The 22,784-nt window shown below is 52.8% G+C and overlaps 2 protein-coding genes across 4 annotated transcripts in view; one reads left to right on the top strand and one right to left on the bottom strand.

The window, feature by feature from the left end:
- Positions 1-7,865, top strand: part of ADAR (adenosine deaminase RNA specific) — a 46,254-nt gene extending 38,389 nt beyond the window's left edge. For all 3 annotated transcript variants that reach the window (XM_074389818.1, XM_010348369.3, XM_074389819.1), the window contains exons 10-15: positions 444-566; positions 858-991; positions 3,042-3,224; positions 4,336-4,448; positions 4,851-4,978; positions 5,149-7,865. In XM_074389818.1, coding sequence (XP_074245919.1) covers positions 444-566; positions 858-991; positions 3,042-3,224; positions 4,336-4,448; positions 4,851-4,978; positions 5,149-5,386 — 919 coding nt within the window. In that variant the 3' untranslated portion in view covers positions 5,387-7,865. The remainder of the gene's footprint in view (positions 1-443; positions 567-857; positions 992-3,041; positions 3,225-4,335; positions 4,449-4,850; positions 4,979-5,148) is intronic.
- Positions 7,866-11,392: 3,527 nt separating this feature from the next.
- CHRNB2 (cholinergic receptor nicotinic beta 2 subunit) lies at positions 11,393-22,244 on the bottom strand. The gene is made up of 6 exons (XM_003937757.4): positions 21,501-22,244; positions 20,027-20,172; positions 19,799-19,843; positions 19,274-19,383; positions 17,439-18,411; positions 11,393-14,125 (listed from the first exon to the last, which is right to left on the bottom strand). Exons 1-6 carry the CDS (start codon positions 21,562-21,564, stop codon positions 13,955-13,957), a joined length of 1,509 nt encoding a protein of 502 aa, XP_003937806.1. The 5' UTR covers positions 21,565-22,244; the 3' UTR covers positions 11,393-13,954.
- Positions 22,245-22,784: the final 540 nt, after the last annotated feature.

The raw sequence follows: 22,784 nt of genomic DNA on the forward strand, positions 1-22,784 counted from the left end.
CTTTTCTAAAAACACAAAATGACCTTTTAGTCCTCAGAGCCTTGCCTCATCCGAGGCAGCTTTCCATTTCCGTTTGAGGACCTGTACAGCCCTGCTGGCCCTGCCAGCTCTCTCCTCCAGCTCACCTTTTCTTTAGTTTATGAAGGGAGAGACTTGGAAAGGAGCAATAAGCTTCCTTGTAGTCCTTGAATCCATTGACCCTGCCCTGGAATCCCCGTAACTGCCATAGCGGGGAGCCCTCCGCAGAAGTGAAGGAGACCCAGAAGGCTAACTCTGCTTTATGAAATGGTGGGGTCTCCCCTGGAGAATTCCCACCTGGGAGACTGTGAAAGGTCTGCAGCGTGGAGGCTTCTCCTTACTTCCTCATCTGGAGGTCCGATTATAGAAGCAACTGCTTTTCCCAGAATTGAACCCGCCTTCCTAACCAGACTTTGTGTTTGCAGGTTTCTCTACAGTGAGTTAATGAAATACAACCCCCAAACCGCGAAGGACAGTATATTTGAGCCCGCTAGGGGAGGAGAAAAGCTCCAAATCAAAAAGACTGTGTCATTCCATCTCTATATCAGGTCTGTACGGTTTCTGTTGCTGCCAGGGTGGGCCCTACCGGACTGTTAGAATTGGGTGTCTGAATGCTTTCCTGGCCTATAAATAGGACCTCATACAAAACCCCACTCCACGCTGGGTTTGAGGTCCATGCCCAGGTGTAGAATGACTCTCGTGAGCTGCTGTCTGCCTCCAGTCTCCTGTGGTAGGCCTTAGAAAACATCCCTTGCTTCTGTCACATCTGACTGTTCTGGAGCCCCATGAAATTGCAGATTTCCCGCAGGCAGGTTTTAACAGCCACCCCTGTTTTGCAGCACCGCTCCGTGTGGAGACGGAGCCCTCTTTGACAAGTCCTGCAGCGACCGTGCTATGGAAAACACAGACTCCCGCCACTACCCTGTCTTTGAGAATCCCAAACAAGGCAAGCTCCGCACCAAGGTGGAGAACGGTGAGTGATACGCGCCCCCCCCCCCCGCCCCCTACTTCCCACAGAACGCTCTGCAAGGCCCTGGGCTCTCACATCTCTGCGAGGCTGCTGGGATTTTACCACTCGTCACTGGACGCAGAGGTGCTGTTTGCAGGAGAGGGAAGACCTGGGTGGGGCAGGCATGTGGGAAGATGAAGGTTCCATTTTGAATGTGATCATTTGGGGGAGATGTACGGGAAGATCAAGGTTCATTTGAACGTGTTCATCCCCAAGTCAGATGGGAGGTGGAGGTTCCCATGTGCAGCTCAGAGGAGAGAGCTTGGCTGAAAATAAAAGTACGGGAGTCATCCCCCTGAAGGGTGTTCACGGCCGTAGGAATGCGTAGGATCACCTTGAGAGAGGGTGGAGGAAATGAAGAGTGCAGCACAGCCAAGTCCTGAGGAATTGACAGACAGGGGTGCCAGGTGCCTGGGTCCCCTCCTGTCTAGCTGCCGGCTGACTGTGCCTTGTCCACTGACGACTCCTCTCATATCCTCTCCTGTCCCCGTACTGTCTCCTCACATCCACTCTGTTCCCTTCAGGCCACACTTCAGCAGTCATCACTGTGGTCCTGAAACCCAGTTAAATACCCTATAGTGTAGACACAGTTACCATGGAGCCAATGCTCCACTCCCAGTATATGCTGGAGAGAGACGGAAATCCGTGTCCACATAGAAACTAAGAAGTGAATGTTGATGGCAGCGTTACTCACAATAGCCATAAAAAGTGGAAAAAACCCAGATGTCCATCAGCTGATGGATTCATAAATAAAACATCAAATATATCTATAAATTGAGTATTACTTGGCCATAAAAAGAAATGAAGTACTTCCAAGCAGATCCTGTCAGGGAAGAGAAAAAAAAAAAAAAGAAATGAAGTGCTGATACATGCTTACAATATGGATGTACTTGAAAAGTTGATGCCAAAAGAAAAAAGCCAGTCACAAAAGATCACATATTGTGTGATTCCATTTATATGAAACGTCCAGAATAGACAAATCCATAGAGACAGAAAGTAGGTGAGTGGTTGCCAGGGCCGGGGGCGGAGGGTTGGAGAGATGAGGAGTGGCTGCGCCAATGGATAGGTTTCTTTTTGGAGTGGTGAAATGTTCTAAAATGGACTGTGATGACAGTTGCAGAACTCTGTGAACATACTAAAAACCACTGAACTGTATGCTTTAAATGGGTGAGCTGTATGGCATATGCACTGTATCTCAATAAAGCTGGTGGTTTTTTTTTTTTTAAAAACCCTGTAGTGGTTTACCACTGCCCCTCATTTACGAGCAGAAGCTGCTGTGATCGTCCGGCCTCATCTCGTGCCACTTTCCCCTCCCTCGCGAATGGCTCTGGCCATGCGGATCTTTGCAGCCCCCTGAACAACCAATCCGCTGGCAGCCTTGAGGCCTTTGCTTTTGTCCTGTGTGCCTGAAACACGTTTCTCCAGCTGTCCTTCTCCACCATGGCTGGGCTCCCCAGCTGCTTCTGTCCCAGGAGGTTCCCCCTGCGGTCCTCCATCATAGCTCCCTCAAAGCCTTCAGAGCACTGTCAGCGTCTGGAATTCTCCCGTATGTACTGGTTCCTGGCTGAGTGTCTGTTCTCGCCCTTTCGATCCTCTTAACCACCATAGATGTTCTACGACAGGCGTCCTCAAACTACAGCCCGCGGGCCGCATGCGGCCCCCCGAGGCCATTTATCCGGCCCCCCCGCCACGCTTCAGGAAGGGGCACCTCTTGCATTGGTGGTCAGTGAGAGGAGCACAGTATGTGGCGGCCCTCCAACGGTCTGAGGGACAGGGAACTGGCCCCCTGTGTAAACAGTTGGGGGACGCCTGTTCTAGGAGGACAAGGATCTTGATTTTCCTAACCGTTCTTTCCCACCACCAAGCATAGTGCCTGGTGCAGAGCAGGATCTGTGAGATATGTGAAGAATGAATGAATGGAGCCGGTGGCCCAAGCTTAAGGAGTATAAAAACCACACCAAGGAGTGGTTTGGTCCAGCGGCCCCTGTGGGTCTGACACAAGTCTCTCACACAGGAGAAGGCACAATCCCTGTGGAATCCAGTGACATTGTGCCTACGTGGGATGGCATTCGGCTTGGGGAGAGACTCCGTACCATGTCCTGTAGTGACAAAATCCTACGCTGGAACGTGCTTGGCCTGCAAGGGGCATTGTTGACCCACTTCCTGCAGCCCATTTATCTCAAATCTGTCACATTGGGTAAGGGGCCTGCCTTGGGATCTGGAACTGGTCTGTCCTGCTTGTTCCCAAATCCCAGCAAACTGCATGCTTTGTTGCTAGGTGTTATGTCTCCCCTATTAAACTGAGCGTGATTCACTCCTCAGTAATAGATTGTCCAGTGTGCTGTGGAGGAAGATGGGTTTAGGCAGCAAGCCTCCGTAAAGACCAGCCAGGCCAGCTGTTTCTTTTAAAGAAACAGCAGGATTAGGGCATGGTGGGCTCACGCCTGTAATCCCAGCAATTTCAGAGTCAGAGGCGGGCAGATCACTTAGACCAAGAGTTCGAAACCAGCCTGGCCAACAAGGTGAAACCCCACCTCTACCAAAAATACAAAAATTAGCCTGGTGTGGTAGCACACACTTATAGTCCCAGCTGTTAGGGAGGCTGAGGGATGTGAATCACTTGAACCTGGGAGACAGAGGTTGCAGTGAGCTGAGATCGTGCCAGTGCAGTCTAGCCTGGGCAACAGAGTGAGACTCTCCAAAAAAGGGGGGAAAAACGGAAACAGCAGGGGTAGATGTAGTGGCTCGTTCCTATCATCCCAGCACTTTGGGAGGCCAGGCGAGAGGATCGCTTAAGCTCAGGAGTTTGAGACCAGCTTGAGTAACATAGACACGCCCATCTGGGAAAAAAAAAAAATTTTTTTTTTTTTTAATTAGCTGGGCATGGTGGTACACGCCTATTGTCCCAGCTACTTAGCTGCTTAGGCAGTTGAGATGAGACGATTGCGTGAGCGCAGGAAGGTGAGGCTGCAGTGAGCTGTGATCATGCCACTGCCCTCCAGCATGGGAGACCTAGCGAGACCCTGTCTTAAAAAAAAAAAAAACACAGCAGCTTAAAACAGCAGCGTCTTAGTTTCCTTACTCTGCACAGTCTTTGGCCTTACCTGGAACTTCCATCAATTTTGCTTAAATATCTGATGACTCCATGTAGGTCCTGGGTAGCCCCAGTCAGAATGTGCTTCCTAACAAGGCAGCTGTTGCTGTTTCTTGGTACTGTACTTTGTACCTCCAAGATCCCCGCATGCCTCTGCCTCTGAACAGCATTTGGTGCAAACGCAATATATATGCTTCTCTTTTTTTGTACTCAGGTTACCTTTTCAGCCAAGGGCATCTGACCCGTGCTATTTGCTGTCGTATGTCAAGAGACGGGAGTGCATTTGAGGATGGACTACGACATCCCTTTATTGTCAACCACCCCAAGGTGCTATAACCCCCTCTTTTCCCTGACATTTTTCTACTTTTCAGGCAGTCACGTACACAGAGCAGAAATGCACACTGTGGGCAAGGGGAACGTTGCTCACAGTGGTAGCCCGAGGGGAAGCTTGCCCGCAGAGGCCCACCACCAACATTGCTTGGTGTCCCCAGAACTTAAACTTTCTTGCTTTTGGATGCCAAGGGCTTCCCTTCTCTTAGTCTGGAATCAGTCTGAATCGAGGTGGAGTTAGTATGTCTAGAGTGTGCTCAGTCTCTGCCAAACACAACCCTAAATACAGGGGAAAGATCATGACCCTATACTTCCTCTTTCCTTTGAGTCCTGTCCCTGCTTCAGAATCTTATTCCTGAAAAGTTTCCATCTTTATCCAATTGCTTCTGGGATTCCTAGGTTGGCAGAGTCAGCGTATACGATTCCAAAAGGCAGTCAGGGAAGACTAAGGAGACAAGCGTCAACTGGTGTCTGGCTGATGGCTACGACCTGGAGATCCTGGACGGCACCAGAGGCACCGTGGATGGGTAAGGAGACGGGAGAGCCGTGAGAGCCAAGCCTCTGCCCTGACTTGCGAGGGTGATCGCACCTTTGCAGCCTCAGAGCTTGAGCGCCGCCTCCCCGGCCACGGTTTCTCCACTGTGAGCTCCTCACCTGATGGTTCCCGGGTGAATAATGCGTGCTTTTGTTTCTCCAGGCCACGGAATGAATTATCCCGGGTCTCCAAAAAGAACATTTTTCTTCTGTTTAAGAAGCTCTGCTCCTTCCGTTACCGCAGGGATCTACTGAGACTCTCCTATGGTGAGGCCAAGAAAGCTGCCCGTGACTACGAGATGGCCAAGAACTACTTCAAAAAAAGCCTGAAGGATATGGGCTATGGGAACTGGATTAGCAAACCCCAGGAGGAAAAGAACTTTTATCTCTGCCCAGTATAGTATGCTCCAGTGACAGGTGGATCGGGGTGTGTCACGCTAGGGTGAGAGAGAGGTAGGCGTAGCATTCCTCATCACATGGTCAGGGGATTTTTTTTTTTTTTTTTTTTTTCTTTTTAAGCCATAGTTGGTGATACTGAAAACTTTGGGTTCCCATTTATCCTACTTTGGGATTGCTAGGCAAGGTCTGGCCAGGCCCCCCTTTCCTTCCCCAAGTGAAGAGGCAGAGACCTAACAAGTTATCTTTTCTTTCTACCCAAAACGGACATAGTCAGTGAGCACCTGCGGTCCATTTCCTCTTAAAAAGTTTCCTTTTGATTTTTTTCCATCTCCTTTCCCTTTGTGTTTGCTACACTGACCTCTTGTAGTCTTGATTCGGTTTCAGTCAACTCTGGATCATGTCAGGGACTGACGATGTCATTTGTGGATTACGCAGCTCCCGCTACTTCCCCTCCTCTTCTGAGATTCTTTCCTTGTGATCAGAATTTCTCCGTTTACCCCTCAGAGGGTAAAGAGATGAACTGAAAGGATTTGGTGAAACGTTTGCAAGGGGAGGAGTTTAAAACTGCAGTTACCAGTGCATGCAAGTGTGACTGGAACCTGCAGGTAATGCCCAGCCGTCTTCCCATCTTGCACTTCAGCCAGCCACAGGGCAGGCAAGGCAAGGAGGGCTGCTTCCCGAAGTGCATCCCCTCCCCTGGCAGCAGGGAAGCCTAGAACCAGCCAGACTGGTTTAAGGGAGTTGCCCGGGCAATAGCTGAGGTTTCACCCTGCAGGGTGACACAGACCACTTCCCGGGGAGCACAGGCATTCCTTAGAATATTGCCAGGCTTCCAGCTGCCTCTTCCCCTAAAGCATTCCTAGGAATTTGCCCTGCCGGTGCTGGGTGTACACCCTAGCCAACTGGTAGGAAAAATCTGGGACAAATCCTAGAGGGTATAAAATCATCTCTGCTCAGATAATCATGACTTAGCGAGAATAAGGGCAAAAAATCATGTTGGCTCACATCACTGTTCCACCCAGCATAATCTCTCGCATGACGGTGTTACCAAGGGAATTTGACTAAGTCCTATGTAAATTAGGAGTGTTTAAAAGAATGCCATAGATGTTGATTCTTAAGTGCTACAGATAACCTTTAATTAAGCAGATTTAAAATTCAAGCATACTTTTCCATTTATCCAAGCGCTTTCATTTTTCCAGATGGTTTCAGAAGTAGGTTCGTGGGCAGGGTGAAGACCTGATCTTTATAGGGCTGACACAGAAAGCAGTAGTTGGTGAAAGGGCAGGTTGTCTTCAAACTCTGTGAGGTGGAATCCTTTGTCTACACCTCCACATAACATTGACTCTTGACTTGTGTGGTCAGAGCCGTTGGCCTCTCTGTGGAGTCTGATTCTCTGGCTCTTGTGCATTCTTTGAATAGTCACTTGTAAAAATTGTCAATGCTTGAAGCTATTTCCTTTACCCAGGTTGAAGAGACTTTGTTGGCTTTTAAAGTGTTGGTCATGACTGCAAGAGCAGAGTGCGGAAGAGCTCCCCCATAGACTTGAGTGCCCTCATGATGGGTGTGGGCCAGTTCTGATTCTGTGTTTACATGTCCCTTGGTAACAGTCAGCTAGACACACTCAGGAGGACTACCGAGGCTCTGCCACCGTCAGGACCTGAGCCTGCCTCTCTCCTTAGATGACAGACCTCCATCTGGGAACGTGCTGAGCCAGCGCCCTCAGTTGATTTCCCTGCAAACTGCTGACTAGGTCACCCCCTGTCCAATGGTAGAGACACATTCACATCTTCGCTTATATTCTATACCCTCTGTACTTCTGACCAAAAATTGACCAAAATAAGAAAACACGAGTTTTAAAAATAGACTAAGGATGCCTTTGCGGAACACCAAAGCGTCCCAAGGAACTGGTAGGGAAATGACACTTGTCTCCTGGGGTGGAAGAGGCCTGCTCCCTGGCTCTGAGTCTGCTGGGGGCACAGTAAATCAGTCTTGGCATCCACATCCAGGGCAGAGAGGTCTGTGGTTCTCAGCATTGGAAGGACTGAGTCTTCCGAACGTTTGGCCTCCGGTCCGTCTTGGGCATTAGATTCTCCAGCAGAGCTCTGGCCAGCTGCCTCTTCTTTAACTGGGAACACAGGCTCCCACAAGATCAGAACCCCCACTCACCCCCAAGATCTTATCTAGCAAGCCTGTAGTATTCAGTTTCTGTCGTAGGAAGAGAGCAAGGCATCCCTGAATTCCACGCGTCTGCTGGACATGAGCCGTGTCTGGTCGCTCACCCCCCGCACCCCCTCGCCCCTCTTAGTCACACAGGACAGAGGAGGCAGCGCTTCTGCCCACTGTTACCTTCACTTTTTTGTCCAGTCTTTTGTTTTAAATAAGCAGCACCCCTCCCCACTCTTTCTTTTTAATGATTTTTGTAGTTGATTTGTCTGAACTGTGGCTACTGTGCATTCCTTGAATAATCACTTGTAAAAATTGTCAATGCCTAAAGCTTTTTCCTTTACTCACGTTAAAGGGACTTTGTTGGTTTTTTGGAGTCTTGGTTGTGACTCCAAGAGCAGAATCAGGAAGAGCCCAAGAACACAGACTTGGGTGCCACGATGCTGGCTGCAGTCCAGTTTGTGATTCCGCTTTTATGTGTCCCTTGATAACAACTTCCAATATACATTCCTCGTAAATAAAAAAAAAATAAAAAAAAAAAAAGAAGAATCTGAATTCTTAGAGAGTTTCAAGTCCTGGTTTCTTGCGGGAGGTGAAAATGGGAACAGAGGGACCTGGCCTGGGGTTTCTGATAACAGCGTCAGTGGTATCTGACATGAACCTGCCAGGGACGGGCCGTCCCTCCCGTCTTTGGAAAGGAGCCGTTTCAAAGAAGCTCCCTTGGTGGGTAAGTTTGTGTCTGGGTGGGGGTGTGGTTCATCAGGCACCTTCCGATTACTTTCCCGGCAGAGCCCACTACGAAATATCTTGTCCAATGGGACTTGACATGCAGGATGTCAAGGCCCAGAGGAGAAAAACATCCCTTGAGACGAGGTTAGCAATTACATGCATGATGCCAGCTCTCCTTCAGGGGCTTTTTTCTAGCTCCCCCAAACCCCACTACCCACAGCTGTTTAGCTTCCAGGAATGTGCATATTTGGAGTAAAGCTGCAGCCGGGACCAGGACAGGCTCGGCTGCAGTCAGGAGATACACCATTTTCGTTTTACGTCATAGGTGACAACCAGAATGTCTCTCCGTGAATTTGAAAGAGAATGTACCTTTTTCACATTGAAACTTACTTCAGAATTTCTAGAAGACTCATCCTGGACCTTTTAAAAATATCATACCAGAGGACCTAAAGCACTTAACACTGAGGCTAAGTCCCAATGAAACCTGCCTCATCCATTACACGGAAGGAACAACTGAGGCCAGAAGGGCCAGTGATACGTGGGCATGTTTCTTAAGGACCAGAACACCACAGGTGTCATTCATCATGTGCTGAAATACATTGCTGGGTGAGCTGAACAGCTTTTGTTTTTTGTTGTTGTTGTTTTTTTTTTTTTTTTTTTTTGAGACCAAGTCTCACTCTTGTCGCCCAGGCTAGAGTGCAATGGTGCGATCTCGGCTCACTGCAACCTCCGTCTCCCAGGTTCAAGCGATTCTCCTGCCTTAACCTCCCAAAGAGCTGAGATTACAGGCACCCACCACCACGCCTGGCTAATAGTTTGCATACCATGTTGGCCAGGCAGGTCTCATACTTCTGACCTCAGGTGATCTACGTGTCTCAGCCTCCCACGGTGCTGGGATTACAGGCGTGAGCCACGGTACTGGCCAACAGTTAAAAATTGAAAGACAATGAAGGCTGTTGTCTCTGCCTGCTGTGATGTAGCAGGACTCTCAAGTGCCTCTGACCTTTCTGTTCTCAGACAGCTCCTGGATCCAGATGGAGGGAAATGTGGTGCCAGGTCTTTTATAAAGTGGACGGTTTCCTTAAAGCCTGAGGCAAGTGCCCAGCCCCCTTGTCTCCAAAGGGAACACCACCGTCCTTCCACGACTCTCCCTGAGTGGGCCGGGAAGTAGGGCTGCCCTGTGGGAGCGAAAGAGGGATTTTTTTTCTTCAGCTCGTTTCAGTTGCTGTCCACCTGCATTTCATTTAGGGGGTTCACAATTTAATCCTGTTTCCAGGATGTGAGCCCAGATCTGCCCATCTGTCCTTAATGCAAACTGCAGCCTTGACTTCCCGGAGCACAGGGGCTATGGGAGGAAACCCCAGCAATCCCCACCTCCAGGAGACTGGTCCTCACCTCCACCCCATCCTTTACAAAGGACTCCCCAGGGGCCATTTCTGGACTCTGCCTGCTCCAGGCCCAGTCATTTGGCCATTTCTTCTCCATCGGATGAGTGGATTTGTAAAGCAGCAAATCACAGTAACTCAACAGACTTTTGTCACCACTCACCTTTTCTTGGGGTTCTTGTCATGTCTTTAACCTCTCCCCCAAATCCAGCTTCTCCAGCATTCTCCCTTTTTCCTGTATTTGCCAACACTGGCCCATGAGGGCTCTTCCCCAACCCCCAGATATAACAGAGGGACAAGGGCAACTTGGGAAACAGCTTTCTTTACGAGAATCTTGAGTTCCTAATGAGTGCAACCTGGAGTGGACTAGACCAGTGCAAATACTCCAGGAGTGCAGACAGGGGAGGCCAAGGGCAGTGTGGGGAAGATGAGGGCCCCGTGCGTGTCTGAGGGAGTGTCTAATGATTCCTAGACCTACAGTCCCTTAGGAACCACGTGGCTGTCACTCTGACGCCTGGACCTGTTGGGATGAAGACTAAAAGGTGGCTGTTTGTCTTCTGTCTAGTCAAGGTCGGTGGGTGGGAGTCTGGCCGGCACTGGTTGGGCTGGGAGGGATGCTACAATAGCCGCCTGACTGTGCCTGGAAACGGGGACAGCGGGAACCAGGTCTTCTCTGGCTTGGGGAGTGATTCAGAGAAGGCCCTGAATGCCCCTCCCTTTCCTCCCGAGGAGCTCTCCTGCCTGCCTCAGCAGCTACGGCAAGAGTGTGGACTTTCGGGTTCAGGCCTGGCATTTGGGGTTCAGGCCCAGCACTACTCACTAGCTGTCATTTGGTCTCTCTGAGCTGCATTTCTTTTGTGTAAATGGAGGCCCCTTCCCCTAGGATTATCGTGAGAAATAAAGAGCGCATGCTGAGGACCTGGCGCAGGGCAGACCCTTAGTACCAGAAGCTCATACTGAGACATAAACAGCCCGAGGCCGCCACATCACCAGAAGAGCCCTCCCTGTTTCCTCTTCCTCCGGCTTCAGGACCACTGGGAGGAAACAGGCTTGCCCTTCCTCAGCGAAACACACCACCTGGGGCTGCTGTGTCTTGTTTGCTTTTGAATTTTCAATAACTTGGTACCAGCTGTTCTAGTATTTCTACCTCGCTGCCAGGAAGCTGCCTTCCTCCCACTGCAACACCGCCTGTCAAAAGCAGAGAGCCTGTGCCTGCCTGCCTTTCAGACAAAAATAGTTCTCGGATCACCTGTGGCCTTGCCGTCTGTGATGGAGATAACCCCATCGTTTCCTCACTTCCCACTCCCAAACCCTTGCTGCAGGTTTCCATCCAGTCTCTCTGCCTCCTCCAGATCTGGAGCTTCCTCCAGTCCTTGCTCACTGCTGGGCACCCGATTCTCTGCAGATAGAGCCCCAACACGGAAAGGAGGCATAGGAGCTTCCCTGAGGATGCAGGACCCAAGAGTGGAAGAGACTGTGGTTCCCCCAAAGCACTTGAGGGTTCACACTCTGGTCTCAACACGTGGTAACACCTTGCCTGGGCAGTGGAGCCCCCTTTCCTTCACCTCTGCCCTCACTTCTTATTGTGATGGTCCCCAAAGGGCTGCATACAAAGATGGAAGGTATGACACTGCCCAGGTAGCCCTTTCGTGTACACGGACCCCTTTCTTACTGAAGACCTCAGCTAGCTCTGTCATCTTCATTGTGTAGATGCAGGACAGCCGGATCTCGTAAGGGTTCAAACAGGCCTTTAGTCTCCTTGTGTGTTAACCGAGTCATGGAGAGGAGCTGGACAAGCTGCTCTCTGCCATCCCCTCTAGCACCATTTGGTGACTTAACTTGGACAACAGCCACATATGGGAAATAATAAAAGCAAGTACAGGCCACAGCAGCCGCTGCTCGGGCCTCCGGGTAGCCCAGGATCTGGAAGGGCCTCAGACCGACATCCTGCCCTTCCGAGGGAGGCTCCTTTCCTGTTGCTGTTTCTGGTTCCAAGACGCTTTCTCCAGGACCATGGGTTTGAGGAGGGTTCAGGCATAATACAGGCAACTCCCAGTCTGCTCTAGAAGAGGGGAAGTTTCCATGGTGCAGACACCCTGCTACCAAGAAAAGATGTCCGTGAGCCCGTCCTGGCAGAAGGGGAAATGCGCTGAGGCCTGTCTCCTGCAGCTGCTGACTTCCTGTCGCAATGATGTCCTTCCACAGCCAGTAACTGACTGAAAGCCCGGGGTCTCTGAGCACATAGGGAGGCTCCGTGTCAGGAGGCACTGACCCAGAAGGGAGGTAGGGCCAGGGTAAGGATTCAGCCCAGGAATGGAATGAAACTGCTGAGGGGGGCTCCAGAGAAGCCTGCCCACCCACTGGATTCCCTCGGGCATTCCTGTACTGATCCTCTCAGCTCCCCCAGTTCTTCCTGAGAAGGGAGACTTGGTTTCCTCAGGGAAGAGGGAGGGGAAGAGTGGGCCTGGAAGGGAGGCTGGCATGACAGTCAGGCGACCCCATTCTCACCAGCTCCAGTTGCCTCTCAGACTCAGCATTCGTGAAGCATCTACTCAGCCCCAGGTACAGCGCTGGACTTTTCACAAGCACTGCCTCGTCCTCACAGCAGCCTCACGAAGAGGGCATTACCACCCACGTGTTACAGGCAAGGAAGCTCAGCAAGGTGAAGGGACTTGCTCAAGCTGGCTCACGTGAGTTACTAGCAGAGCCGGGACTTGAATCCAGACTCTGGGGTCCCTGTCCCATGCTCTGTGCCTGTGCTGTCTCCTCCACCTCTGCCATGCTTAGAGGAGCAGGAGTCCCAGCTGGGATCTAGGGACAAAATGGCTTGTGTCAGGTCAGGCCCCTCAGGTGCACTTGGCAGGCTGACCCCTCTGTAACCCACCATCTGCTGGCCCAGCATTGAGCCCAGGCTGGGTCCACAAGCAAACAGGAGATCCCTTAAGAGGTCTGTTCCCTGGGCTATCTGGCCAAGTGGCCTCCAGCTGGTCCCTGGGAGCAAAGTCAGGGTACAGCTTCCAGGGACACACGGGACAGGAAGCTGAGGCTGTGCTTTCTGAGGAGTCACTGGCAGCAGCAACCCTGTCCTTTCCAGGTTATGCTTCAAAGCTGCTCAGGTTTGGTTGGGAGAGGGAAGAGGAAGAGTGACAGCCAGAAGGATGGAGCCACGGACAGGACAGGGTGGAGCGGCCCAGATGTAGCAGAGTTCCAGCCGTTCGCCTCAGCTCGGCTGTGGTCAAAGGCTGGGTCGGCTTAAAGCTAACATCCTTCGTTCATTTCCTTCGAGTAACCAGTCAGTTCAAAGTGGGGAAAAAAACAGAGCACTTGACAGATGGATCTCAGGGCAGGGAGGAAGGGCCAGAGACCCACCTGGGCTTGTCTCACTGTGTGGATCTGTTTCTTCATCTGCAACATGACTCATGGGAATCCATGGCTGTACAAAGTTCTTCCAGTTCCAAAAAGCCCATGAATTTGCATTTCACACAGAGTTCAGGTGTTTGGACCTGAGGCTCCAAGCAGGTCACTCAAAGATTCAGAAATCAGAAGCTCCCCTAATACTCAGCCTTACCCAACACACCTTGAGCCTGAGAAGAAAGGAGAGGGAAGTCTAGAGGGTGCAGAATTCTTCAGCGGGTAAAGAGAATCTGGGGAAGGTCTCTGGACCCCTTAGAAGCAAGGGGCTGTGGGATTGAGCTGGAAGCCTCCCCCAGGGGTCTGTGACCACGGGGCCAGGCTAAACCCACTGGGCAGGAACCGCTGACCATTGTGGGGCCTACCCAGTCCAGCTGCTGTCCACTCCAGCAGCAGCAGGTGTCAGGTCACATGAAGGCCTCTCCTCTTCCCCTCCCTTCCGAGCTACCATTGTGTCAGGCCAGCCTGGTGTGGTCTGAGTGCCTGCTCGTCACCCCTTGTCCTATACTGCTCTTCTCCCAAGACTTGGAGGCAGCAGACAATCCTGGCCCCTTCCTGGCCCCTTGCCCATCACTCCTCAGGCTGGATGGCTGTGCCGTCTTTGTCTTCCGCTTCTTGGCAGGCTTGTTCCCGTCAACACTGTTGCCTGGGCTGGTACAAGAAGAGACAGCAGCCAGAACAGAAAGCAGCTGGTCCGGCCTCCAGGTTGGAGCTGCTGTGTGTGGATGGAGGTGTGGGGGAGGAGGGGCTCCAGATGAAGCAGAAGGATGGATCTGTGGGGGCAGCGCCCCTCTTCCTGGTAGCTCACTCGTCCGTCCTCCACCCAACCCCACTGTGCAACAGAGCGTGGCGGGGTGAGGGAGCACGGAGACGAGGAAGGCCTCACTTGGAGCTGGGAGCCGAGTGGTCTGAGTGAAGCAAGGTCGTGCTGGTGTAGTTCTGGAAGAGAGGCTGCAGGAACATGCCAATGGTGCCAAAGACACAGACAAAGACAAAGATCCACAGGAAGAGGCGGTCGATCACCATGGCGACGTACTTCCAGTCCTCACTCACCTGGATGGAGGAGAAGGAGGAGACCCAGGTCACCGTAATTCGGGATGGGAGGCAAACGAGTATAAGCAGGTCCCGCCACACAGACGCACACCCTACTCCTCTCCCACAGTGATTCCAGAATGGCCTTGCTGAAGCATGGCTCTGATCTTAGCAAAAGCCTCCAGCGGCCCTCCCACCACCTTCAGGGCCCATCCAAACTCCCATGTCTGGAATCAAGACCCCCACCCGTTACAAATACGAGCCTATCTCCTCCTCCTCCCACCCCGTAACATGGCCTTACCAAACCCCAGGTGACCTCACAGGCCTCTGTGCCTCTGGGTTTCCTCTGTGTCTGGAAATCCTGAGCTCTCTTTCTCCACCTGGTACACTCCTACATATCCTTCAAAGCCCAAATCAAACATCACCTTCTCTGAGGGCTGCCTCGACCCCCAGATCAGCATGAACCTCTGTCTGCTCTGGGTTCCCTCTGCACTGTGTACACGTCTCCATCACAGTATTTTTAGTGTACTGCATTGTTTCCATTTGTGTGCCTGTCCCCCTACTCAGCTACAGGCTCCCAAACAACAAGGACCCTGATTCACCCTTTTAATCTCAACAACTGGAACACAGAGTGTTGAGTACATGGCTGCCTCAGCAGGCCTGGCTCCTTTTATGATCACACACTGAGCCCCATCCAACCACACCACAGTCCCCAGAGGGTAAGGACCGGGTCCCAGATCTGAACACATCAGTCAAAAAGATAATCCTGTCTGTGGGTCTGAGAGCCAGTCACATGGCTTGCACAAAGGGCCAGCGTCTCCTCCGAGCTGCTCCTCTCCAGCCCGAGTCTGGGCCTTTATGCACGTGTTTATCTGTAGCCCAGCCAGCTCAGGGGGTGGAGAGACAGCCACTGAGCATGTTTATTTAGTCAGCAGCTGAAGAACCCATTCGTGAGGCAGCTGTGCCTGCTACATACCTGGCACCATGCTACACACTGGGGATGCAAATGAGCAACAGACACGCATCCAGTGGTTTGCAGTTTACTGAGGGGGGCGGAGCAAAAATAAGCACAAATTTAAAAATTACGCACTGGGAAACGAAGCACTGTGATGAAGAAGAGGAGGCGCTATCATTTGGAGTGTGGTCTGGGAAAGCCTTTTTGGGGAGGTGATATTTAAGCTAAGGTCTGATGAGTGAGAGGGAACCAGCTGCGTGAGAAAAAAGTTGAAGAAAGAAACAATCAGACAAACCCGAAAGGAGAGACATTCAGCTGCCCTGGACCCTTTAAAACCATTTATGCCATGACAGACAAAGCAGAGGAACTTCTCCTGATAAACTAGAGACACGACAACTAAATGTAATTCAATATCCTGGATGAGGACGCGGGTCGGGGGTGATGCTACAAAGGACATCACCGGGACAACTGGAAAAATTCAAATGTGGAATGTATATGAGATAAAGATATTGACGCTAAACTTTCAGAAGTCGACAACCGAACCTGGGCTATGCAAGAGAGTATCCCTGTTCTTAGGAGAGACACACTAAATTATTTGGGATAAACGATCACAGTATCTACAACTTACGCTCAAATAGTAGAGTGCCAGTTAATAATAGTAGTAATTTTTTAAAAGAAGAAAAGCAGGGCATGCCAAAGCAGCGGGACCCATACGTGCAAAGGTCCTGAGGCTACAAAAGAGCTTGGCTTGCTTAAGACAAGCTAAGCCAGTGACCTGAGCAAGGAGGGAAAGGCACGCGCTGAGAGAGAGATGGTGTCTCTTTGGAGGCAGGAGCACAGGAGCTGAGTCAGGGAGACTATTAGGAGACTTCTGTCCTAGACCAGGCAAGAGCAGATGATGTCCTAGAACCAGGGTCAGCATCGAGATGCTGAAAAAAGGATCAAGCTGAGGTTGTGACAGGACAGGACTTCTGATGACTTGTACAGAGAAGGAGGTGAGAACACACAGGTTCAAGGACCACTCCGGGTTTTCAGTGTGAACCGCTGAGTGAAGAGTGATGCTGTGTACTAAAAGCTGGTGGAGGAGCAAGTTGGTGGTGAGGATGTAGACCAAGCACTTGGTTTTGAACATGGTGAGTTTGAGGTGCCTGTGAAGCATCCAAGTAGGTCACCGCATCCCCAGCACCCAGCTCAGTGAATGCACAATACATGCGTGACTGCAGCAGGAGAGGCGGAGGCGGTAGCAGCGGCCTGCTGAGCCCCTGCATCTCCCACTTGGCCTCAGCTGGCTCTAAGGTTCCTGCTCCGTCTCCTCCAGTGTTTACCAGCCTCTTCTTCCATCCAGACTGTATGATGCTCCCTGGCCCAAGCTTCAGTTCCAGCTGATCTGCTGTCCAGGGAAACAGATCTCTGAAGCCCACACCGCAGTGCCCTTCCTCATCCCCCAGCCGGAATGGCAGCTGTCCCAGAGGAAACCTGGCCAGTCACCGTGGCAACAGCTGAGCCTCAGCCTGGAACCAGCCAGGTAGCCAGAAACTGACCACAGGCTGGGGCCAGCCCCCACCCAAAGTAGGGGGGATGTCAACCTATCATATCTCTCCCCAACTCTCGGCTCAGTCTCAAGGAAGCTCTCAGGTAACCCCATAGAAGAAGCCAAACTCCGGGTGTGTAGAAAGCCTGGGGAAGGGGCCAAGGAGCCCTCTTCTGCACCCAGCCCCATCTCCATAAATATTTCAGAAGGCCATCCCCTGGGACACAGAAGAGCAGGAATATTGATTTGGGACTCCAATCTTTCCGCCACACGCAGGCTCCTGGACTCCCTAACCCCGCCACCAACACCACCCCTCCCGCAACACACACACACACACACACACACTCACACACACACACACACACACACACACACACACTCCTACTGTCCTCAATTTTGCCCCTTCCTGCCCGTGGGGTGCACAGGACTCATCGCCACTTGGGCTAAGAATTGCAGGTTAACAACGTGGATGTGAGCATGCAAGCAGCAGGGAGGGACTCTCGGGGTCACGGCCGCAGGCTGGCTGCCAACCCTAAAGGGCCTCCTCGTGTTTCAGGCCTCCCTGCCCGTAGAAGGATGCCCCAGCTCAGGCATTTTGCCCTGGATGCTAGCCTTCAGGGAGCCGCAAGGTCATCCTCTACTGACTACAATTTAGGCCGCGCCATCTCCCGGAAGCCAACCCAGAAGGGCCCTAGCCAGCGCCCAGGCCCACAACGCAGGCCTGACTCACACTTCCCTCTCCTGCACTCCTTCTAGCTCTGCATGGCTACGGAACGCGGCTGCTTTCCAGATGCCCGGGCCCTGGCAGGCCAGGTATCACGCCCAGGGGCCCAGCCCGCGGCACTCACGCTCTGGTCGTTGTCTTCGCTCCGCATGTGGTCCGCGATGAAGCGCACGCCGTCCACCGCCTCCTGGAGGCCACAGCCACACTGCCCTCCGGAGCGCCCCGGGCCCGCCACCGGTGCAGGCTCAGCCCCGAAGGCCCCGGCCAAGCCCTGCACCGACGCGCGGTTGACGAAGCACGTGCAGGAGTCGGCCCCGGGGGCTTCGCGGAAGAAGAGGGCTCCCGCGCCCTCGCGCTCACGCTGGCGTCGCCGCAGGCGCAGGCGCTGGCGGGCGCAATGGTGGCGCGGCTGCTGCATGAAGAGCAGCGCGGGCAGCTTCTCCAGGAAGACGACCTTCACCCAGGGCGCCATGGTGTGCGTGGTGGGCGAGCGGTGGTGCACGTTGAGCACGCACACGCTGGTGACGATGGAGAAGGTGACAAGCACCATGGTGAACATGAGGTACTTGCCGACGAGCGGCACGTCGAGGGAGGTGGGCGGCACGATCTTGGAGATGAGCAGCAGAAAGACGGTGAGCGCCAGCAGCACGGAGATGCACAGCGTCATCTTCTCGCCGCAGTCGGACGGCAGGTAGAAGACGAGGATGGCCAGCGAGGTGATGAGCACGCAGGGGATGATGAGGTTGATGGTGTAGAAGAGCGGCTTGCGGCGAATGATGAAGTCATACGTGATGTCCACGTACGTGGAGTCGTCGGGGTTCTCGTTGCGCCGGCCCGGCAGCGCCACGATGTCCCACTCACCACTAGGCGTGAAGTCGTCCAGGCTGGCCACATCGCTCTTGAGCACGAGGTCGATCTCCGTGCGGTCGTAGGTCCACGAACGGAACTTCATGGTGCAGTTCTGCTGGTCAAATGGGAAGTGCTTTACTTCAATCTTGCATGCGCTCTTATAGATGGCAGGCGGCAGCCAGAAGATGCTGCCGTCATAGGAGACCACGGCATTGGAATAGAAGGACACCTCGTACATGCCGTCAGCACTGCCAAGGGATGGGCACAGTCAGTCCTGGTCTAAGCCTTCCTTCCTCCACACCCATCAACCCAGCTCCTAGTGAGAGGGGAGCAAAACCAAAGGGAGACATGGGGAGGGGAAACCCAGGTCTGAGAGTAACCATCCAGGAGTATAGAGAGGTGGAACAGGAATTGAGCAAGAAAGGGATATGGGGGAGGAGGGAGTTGGTGACCAGAAGTGTCCTGGTCAGAAGGCCCATGTGACCCCTCGCAGGTAGTAGGGGGTGGTGGGCGGAGGGAGGGGACACATCTGCTACTTGTCACACATTGTATAAGCTGGTTGATCCTCCTGAGGGTAGAGAAGTTGGGAGAGACAGGGAGGCCAGAGTGAGGAGCCCCAAGCAATGAAAGGGGACAGGGAATGGTCCCATCGGTTGAGGAAAGTGGCTTTGTACCTTAGAGATGAGATGGACTACTGCAGGAGGCAGGATAGAACCTGGAGGAAAAACTGGGACCTTACAGTTTTTTGGTCCTTTTCAGGCTTCCAGGAAAGCCTGTTCCTGAATCAGTGGAGGCGCTGGGGGCTGTCAATACTTGTCTGTATCCCCGCCACATTACCAAGTACCTACTGGGAGTCCTAACTGGCTGGCAGTGGGCTGGTCATTGCCCAGGTCGAACTGGCTGGCAGTGGGCTGGTCATTGCCCAGGTCACCATGGCTGTCCACACAGTACCTCACTGGTCTGCGTCTGTCTGTCTAGGTAGTAGTGACTGCTTATCTATTATAAGTCCCTTCCCTCCCACAGCATAGGTGAATTTCTCTCCTTTTCCCCACAACCCCTTCCCTCCCTGAACCCTCCAATGGTCTTCCCCAACCTTCCCATTACTCCTACTTGTTGTACAGGACCACATCTGGGAGCCAGATGTGTTTGGAAGGGAGCCGAACTTTCTTCATATTGTCAAACTCCTCAGGCTTCCAGGTGAGGCGATAATCTTCCCACTCCTAGGAAATGAGAGAGGGAGGCAGTAACAATTTCTGCCCTGGGAGGGGCTCGAGGTTAAGGAAACTGACAGGAGGGGGGTCCATATGGCTTGAGGCAGCTTTTAAAAGCCAGGCTCTTCCCACAGTGACTTTTCTGCCCATCAAATGTGGCTCATACGGTACTTTCTCATTTAATTTGCACAGCTAGGCCAAGGTACTGTATAAGAATTTACATTTACAAATGAGAAAAGGAATCTTGGAGAGTTTAACATGTTTAAGGTCACAGAGCTGGTGAGTGCCAAGATTCAAATCCAATTATTTAGGACTCCAAACTCTATACCTTTCTGCCTCCTTTGAGGAGATAAAGAAAAGCACATGTGGGAAAAGGAGGAAAGATAAGGCCGGGATGTGGGTGGAAGAGAGCACTTACGCTTACCTGGGTCAGCCAGACATTGGTGGTCATGATCTGCTCCCGCTCATGCTGCAGGGAGGAAGAGAGGCTGCCGAGAAAGCCCTTCAGCCTGTGGGCTCACTGCCACCACCCAGGGTCCCTCTCACACCTCCCCAAGCTTGGAAACACCAGAGGAGGAAGCATACAAATGTTAACACATGTTGTTGGGGCTGACTTCAGTAGCTGGGCAGAGAGTCTGGCACCCCCACTCACCACACTGATGAGCTGGGCCAGTGACACCATGAGCTGTACTGTCACCAGCTCAGAACCATTGGTGGCTGGGCGGATAAGCTTGTTGTAGCGGGAAGGATCAAGGAGATGCTCCACCAGCCGCTCCTCTGTGTCGGTACCCCACACCCCTGGGCAGGGGAAAGGCAGGAAGAAAGTTAGGCAAGGAGGGCCCACCCAGCATCCCACCCTCCCCAGGCAAGTGGGACAATCCAGGCCCAACCAGTATCTCCCTACATCCCTAAGGATACTGGAAAATGCTTAGATTAACCTCAGGAAGGCCCCAAATTAACATCTTTATAGAAAAGCACCTCTCTGAAACCACTAACCAAGGAGTCCAGACAGTCCCACAGACTAAGAACCTGCTCTGCAAGGATTCGTGGAGACCTGCTCTTCTCCCAGGGTCTCAGAGGGCAGTTTGACATTTCTGCTTCCATGGCTTCCCCAGCAAATACCTATGACTCAAGGGAGGTTTGGCAGGGTGGTGAAGGGGAACAGTTATTTGTCCCAGTTATTTGTGTCTCACCACACATACCCTTTTTTCTACTGATGGAGGAGAAAAGGTGTGTATGGTGGGACACAACTGTTCCCGTTCACCATTTATGTGTGCAAATGACATTATGTGCCTCACATAATGACATGTGACTGTGGTTACAACACCATCCTTCCTTCTCCCTAAAGGCACTGGGTTGGAGTGGAATAGCTGGGCTGCCTAAGCTGTGGGTCAGGCATATATCTAGCCCCAGGTTTCACACACACAGCAGCCCACCCCCAGAGATGGTCTGAAGGTGTGGAAAGCTCAATCGGTTGTGCATTCCCTTTGCACAGCCCTCCACATACTGCATCCCCCTCTGCAACTCTGCAGGAACACACCCCTCCCCACCCCCTCAGAGAATTCCTTCCTAGTCTTCAGCCTGGCAGAGCTTCTTCCCTTCCAAGCCTCCTGTCCCACCCTACAAGAGGGTTGAAAAGTCCATTCCGTTCTCTCCCCTTCTCAGCCCCTGTGGGGTGACCAGAATCTGGAGCCCAATGTGGGGGATGGGAAACTACTGGGAGCCTAGGGAGGGGTGCTGGACCAGGTACCTTTCTTGAGATAATGTTTCACAAAAAGTCAGATGGCATCTTAGCGCCCTCAGAGCCGGCCCATCTGCCAGCCCAGAAAGCCTGGGGAGATCCCCTGCCTCCTTGCTCTCGGTGCCTGCACCCTCTGTACCTCCGCTGGCCAGGTTTCCATCTCTTGCTTGCTTCACTTACTCCTTCGGGTATGTCCTCGTCCCAGTCCAGTCTCCCAGGTGCTCTCTGCAGCCCCAGGAGCTCTCCCAAACCCCCAGCAGACTCCCCCACCTCTAGGGAATTCCTCTTTCCACCTTCCGGCCTGGCAGGGGTGAGTCAGAAAGCGGCGAGTCTTGGGCCGTTGGCTGGGGTGGAAGAACCTGGCCAGTGCCGGTCTTTCCCTTACCTGAGCACAGTTGGAGGAGGCCGAAGCCGAGGAGCAGCGCCACGGGGCCGCAGCGCCAGGCCATGCCGCGGGCATAGCTCTCTGCCTCGCCTACACCGGCTGTTGCGCGCCGCGGGCAGGAGGGCCGCGGGCGGGGCGCTGTCCGTGGTGCTGAAGCCGTGCCCGCCTGGAGCTGGGCCCAGGTGGTGCCGACCGCCGCGGCGGTTCCTGGGGCTCAGGGAGCCGGCTGCGAGGAGAAAGCAGCTTCTTGTCTATCCCGGTCTGAGAAGGCGGAGGCTTTTCCGGCTGCTCTTCCAGGGAATACAATTGGGACGGTGAGGGGGAGGAGTCTGCGCCCCGGAGGCGGAAACGCTGGGTCCCAGAAAAAAAAGGGGGGTCCCTGCGTGGGATAGTCTTCGATTGGTTCTTCCCCGGTAGGGCGTGCGTCAGGTAGAAGGGCTGTCCCTCCACGGGACGGTGGAGGAGTTCTGAAGCCCTGAAGTTGGGGCAAGACCTAGAGCGGGGTCGGAGAAGGGGCGGAAGGCCCGGAGTTGGGGGAAGAAGCAGCAGGACTAAGACAAGTAGGTCAGGGCCTACTTACTACTGAGGGCCAGAGGGCCAGAACGCCAGAACGAGAGGCGGGAGACAGGAGGCGTTTCCGGGGTTGCTGCCCTCCTTTTTTCTCTTACAAAACCCAAATAATCCTGCTCCCCAGGTAGGCTGAGGATACGGCAGAGAAAATGCATTTAAGCTCTTAGCGAAAGAGATAGGGAGCTGTGGGTTTGCTATTTTTAATAAAGCAAACGGCTTTGGAGTCTTGGAACAGTCCCCTCACTTGTCCCCTTCTCTGCCTCCCTAAAGTCCCTAAAAGGCTAAACCTCCTTGCCTCCCACTGAGGGTCTATTCTACCTCAGGAGGTCTAGACTTGCCTGCAAAGGAGGTAACTTTGAGGGTAAGAGTGGAAAGAAAAGCGCCCCCTGTCCACTGGCCTTCCTCACCCCCTTTCTCTTGACTCAAGCTGTTGGCTTCTGTGTGACTAGGGAGATCAGCGAGCACTCACAGAGGCCTGACCAAGAGGGAAGCTAACACAAAGGAGACCAAAGACGAGAACCCGGAACTTTTAACCCCTTTGTTGTCACTTTCTTTTTCTATTTCTTTTTCTTTTTTCTTTTTCCTGAGATGGAGTCTCACTCTGTCATTCAGGCTGGAGTGCAGTGGTGCCATCTCAGCTCACTGCAACCCCCAACTGCCTGGTTCAAGGGATTCTCCTGCCTCAGCCTCCCAGGTAGCTGGGACTACAGGCGC

This window comes from Saimiri boliviensis, chromosome 19 (genome assembly GCF_048565385.1).
Source record: "Saimiri boliviensis isolate mSaiBol1 chromosome 19, mSaiBol1.pri, whole genome shotgun sequence".
NCBI classification, from domain to species: Eukaryota; Metazoa; Chordata; class Mammalia; order Primates; family Cebidae; genus Saimiri; species Saimiri boliviensis.

What these genes read in the sequence shown, in the direction of transcription:
- CHRNB2 (XM_003937757.4), bottom strand. Translation starts at nt 21,564, where the DNA reads ATGGCCTGGCGCTGCGGCCCCGTGGCGCTGCTCCTCGGCTTCGGCCTC. An exon ending in CCTCCTCCAACTGTGCTCAG is followed by an intron (nt 20,173 to 21,500) that starts GTAAGGGAAAGA and finishes TCCCCTGCCCAG; the next exon opens with GGGTGTGGGGTACCGACACA. An exon ending in CCAATGTCTGGCTGACCCAG is followed by an intron (nt 19,384 to 19,798) that starts GTAAGCGTAAGT and finishes CTCATTTCCTAG; the next exon opens with GAGTGGGAAGATTATCGCCT.